General features: G+C 37.2%; 1 protein-coding gene across 1 annotated transcript; it reads left to right on the top strand.

Annotated features, from left to right (window-relative positions):
- Positions 1 to 307: 307 nt before the first annotated feature.
- On the top strand, positions 308 to 1,195 carry LOC108372074 (Enhancer of split m4, Bearded family member). Its single transcript, XM_017627715.1, has one exon. The coding sequence runs from the start codon at positions 476 to 478 to the stop codon at positions 974 to 976; it is 501 nt and encodes a 166-aa protein (XP_017483204.1). The 5' UTR covers positions 308 to 475; the 3' UTR covers positions 977 to 1,195.
- The last annotated feature ends 1,460 nt before the right edge of the window (positions 1,196 to 2,655 follow it).

Raw genomic sequence — 2,655 nt, 5'->3', positions numbered from 1 at the left:
CAGACATCGGCCAGCGCATGCACAAACCCAACAACAATCAATAGCAGAGAGCAGCTCATCTGTGGTACGAAAAACGCACCTGCCATTTTTTATGTACGGATTTTTCAGCTCCTTTTGTGTCTGCGTGTACACGTGCATACAAAGATCGATCCTGCTGACGTTCCCACGATCCTTGGCTCGACTTGTTTATGCGTACTCTTGGAATTTTACGCTGTCGCTCCGTATAGCAACTAAACCTTCTGGCTCCTTTGCCTGAATTGACCTGCTGTATGCGCGTTGTTGTAATCGCTGCCGTCGAGTTGGTGAGCAGCGGGATTTTTGTATAAAAAGCGAACGTACGACAGGACTCAACATCATTCAAGCGATAGCATTCGTGCAGCGAGCAACACAGCGAAGAGCCATAACCAAAAAGTCTGTGAGAATATTTTCTTCGTTTATTTTACAAAAAAAAATAAACTAACGAACTCATCACGAAATGTGTACCGAACAGTACGAGAACAACGTCAACATGACTGCCGAGCAACAGCTCCAACAACGGCAAAAGAAGGTCAGCTATAGCATTAAACGTTTGTTGAGGCAACTCTTCAAACAACAACAGAAATCAGAGCAGCAGAAGCAGCAACAAGAACTTATTGAAAATTTCGAAAACACCAACAAAGCTAACTCTTTGGAGTCGCTCGAATCATTGGAGAATTCCCGCAATGCCGATTTGGAGTCCGAAGCTGAGTGCATCTCTCTCGAATCGTCTGAGAATGATGCCAATGAACGTTTGGCTGCCTCCTGTGAATTGGAAGATTACGAATTTGCCGATATCAGCAGCGTGCCAGTACATTTTCTACGCACTGCCCATGGCACTTTCTTCTGGACAGCCAACAACGATTTGCCAGCCGATAACGATTTGATTGAACCATTGTACTGCAGCACTGGCAATCAGATCGCCACCACACAAATGCAAGATCGTTGGGCACAAGCTTGAGTGGGCAGCGCGCAAAAGAGAGAGAGAAAGTGAAAGTGGTGTAATGATGCGCAACTAATGTCTTCCAGATCAGCCGAACTGATGTCTTCCAGGGCGCCATGAGACTGTGGGCCATGCTGAAACGCAAAGCTTTATTTGTTTGTGATATTTTGTTTGAAAAGAAAATAATATTTACAAGTATTTTTACAAGAGAATTAATTATATAATATAGAAAACAAAAAAAAATCCAAATAGTATTGGCTTCCTTTTTGTAGTTGGTGTGGGATTTGCTCGCGAATTGAGTCATTTCGGTATTGGCATAACAAATTCTTGTCTGTTCTGTCGTAAAAATTATCACTTCAGTAGTATTTGGCTTAGACTTCGCTTTTGTTTGTGTTGCTGTTTTTGTATTTAGGTTATTGCTCGTCAAACTACTGTCAATGCTAAGGGTTTCGCTATAGGTATATTTTTGAACATTTTCCTCTTCTTTTGTTAGCGCTGTAACGGTCTAAGCGATTATGGGCGATTCCAACAAATCACTCCAGTCGTTTCTCTTCTATGCCAACTGTTGCCAATTGGAAAATCTGAACGAAGTATAGTTCTTAAAATACCTAATGTTTTCGTCGTTGATGTTGTGGAGAACTGGGCTTGAACCCAGGCCCTGCGGAATGGTAGTGCGCACTGCTAACCACTAAACCACAGCGGCCGCCAATCTCTGCCATACTCTGGGATTAGTCTCAGATGAAATAAATTAAATTTGCCTTACTATAAGATTAGTCTCAGATGAAATTCGAATGCCCACGGCCAATGAAGTGATTGGATATTATTGGTGTTGCTATAAGCCTGCCAAATCCACCGTAAACATGTATTCACAGACATATGGGGAAGAGCTATACCTTCGTCGAATTTCAGTATCGTTCTAAAGGAACTTTGCCACACGGGCAATATGAACATTAAAAATCAAGAAAATTCTCTGGTCAATCGACATTCAGTTTCATAAAATTACAGTGACCATTTTGACGCGATAGACATTTTCCGTATTGCCTGTGAAAATTCGAGAATTTGGTGGGTATTTTATTTCATACAAATAATTGTCACCACAGTTTCACTTCCAAGAAAAATTTAATATTGTCGTTGGCAAAATTGTCGTCAGTCATGAAATTTATATGTAAGACAATTGAAAGGCAGTAGGTAAGATAGTTTCAAAGATTTTGTTTATTCTGGCACGTAAGTCTTACAAAAAATAAATCCCTTGCCAACTGTCTTGGTGAAAAGCTCCCTTGTCCAAGCACTGGCTACCAGTTGAGTGCTCCGAGGTTCGAATCTTCGGGCAGAATATTTTTTTAAATTTATTTGTTTTCCTTTTACAATAAATATTTTTTTTTTAATCTTTATTTTTTTTTAAGCAAAATATGTATTTATTTTAAACTAATTTAATTTTTAAAATTGTGTTTTATGTAGTTCTTCTTTTTCGTATTTAAATATTTTCTTTTTTAAAATTATTTTTAAAATTTTATTGTTTTAAAAAGAAATAATTTTTTAATTTCATAAAATTTTTGAAAACTTGTTTTATTTTTAATGATTTTTTTTTAATAAATATTCTTTTAGTGATTATATTTTATAGCTTTAAAAAGAAAAATATTTTTTTTTTAATTCATTCGATTTTAAGGATAATATTTATTATGTTTTCTCTTTTTTAT

The sequence above is a fragment of the Rhagoletis zephyria genome, unplaced genomic scaffold (assembly GCF_001687245.7).
Source record: "Rhagoletis zephyria isolate East Lansing unplaced genomic scaffold, Rhagoletis_zephyria_1.1 Rzeph_scaffold_05419, whole genome shotgun sequence".
Lineage (NCBI taxonomy): Eukaryota > Metazoa > Arthropoda > Insecta > Diptera > Tephritidae > Rhagoletis > Rhagoletis zephyria.
The sequence above is the reverse complement of the archived record's forward strand: the minus strand, read 5'-3'. Positions and strand labels throughout refer to the sequence as shown.

Excerpts from the sequence above, each read along its gene's own strand:
- LOC108372074 (XM_017627715.1), top strand. The coding sequence starts at position 476 with ATGTGTACCGAACAGTACGAGAACAACGTCAACATGACTGCCGAGCAA.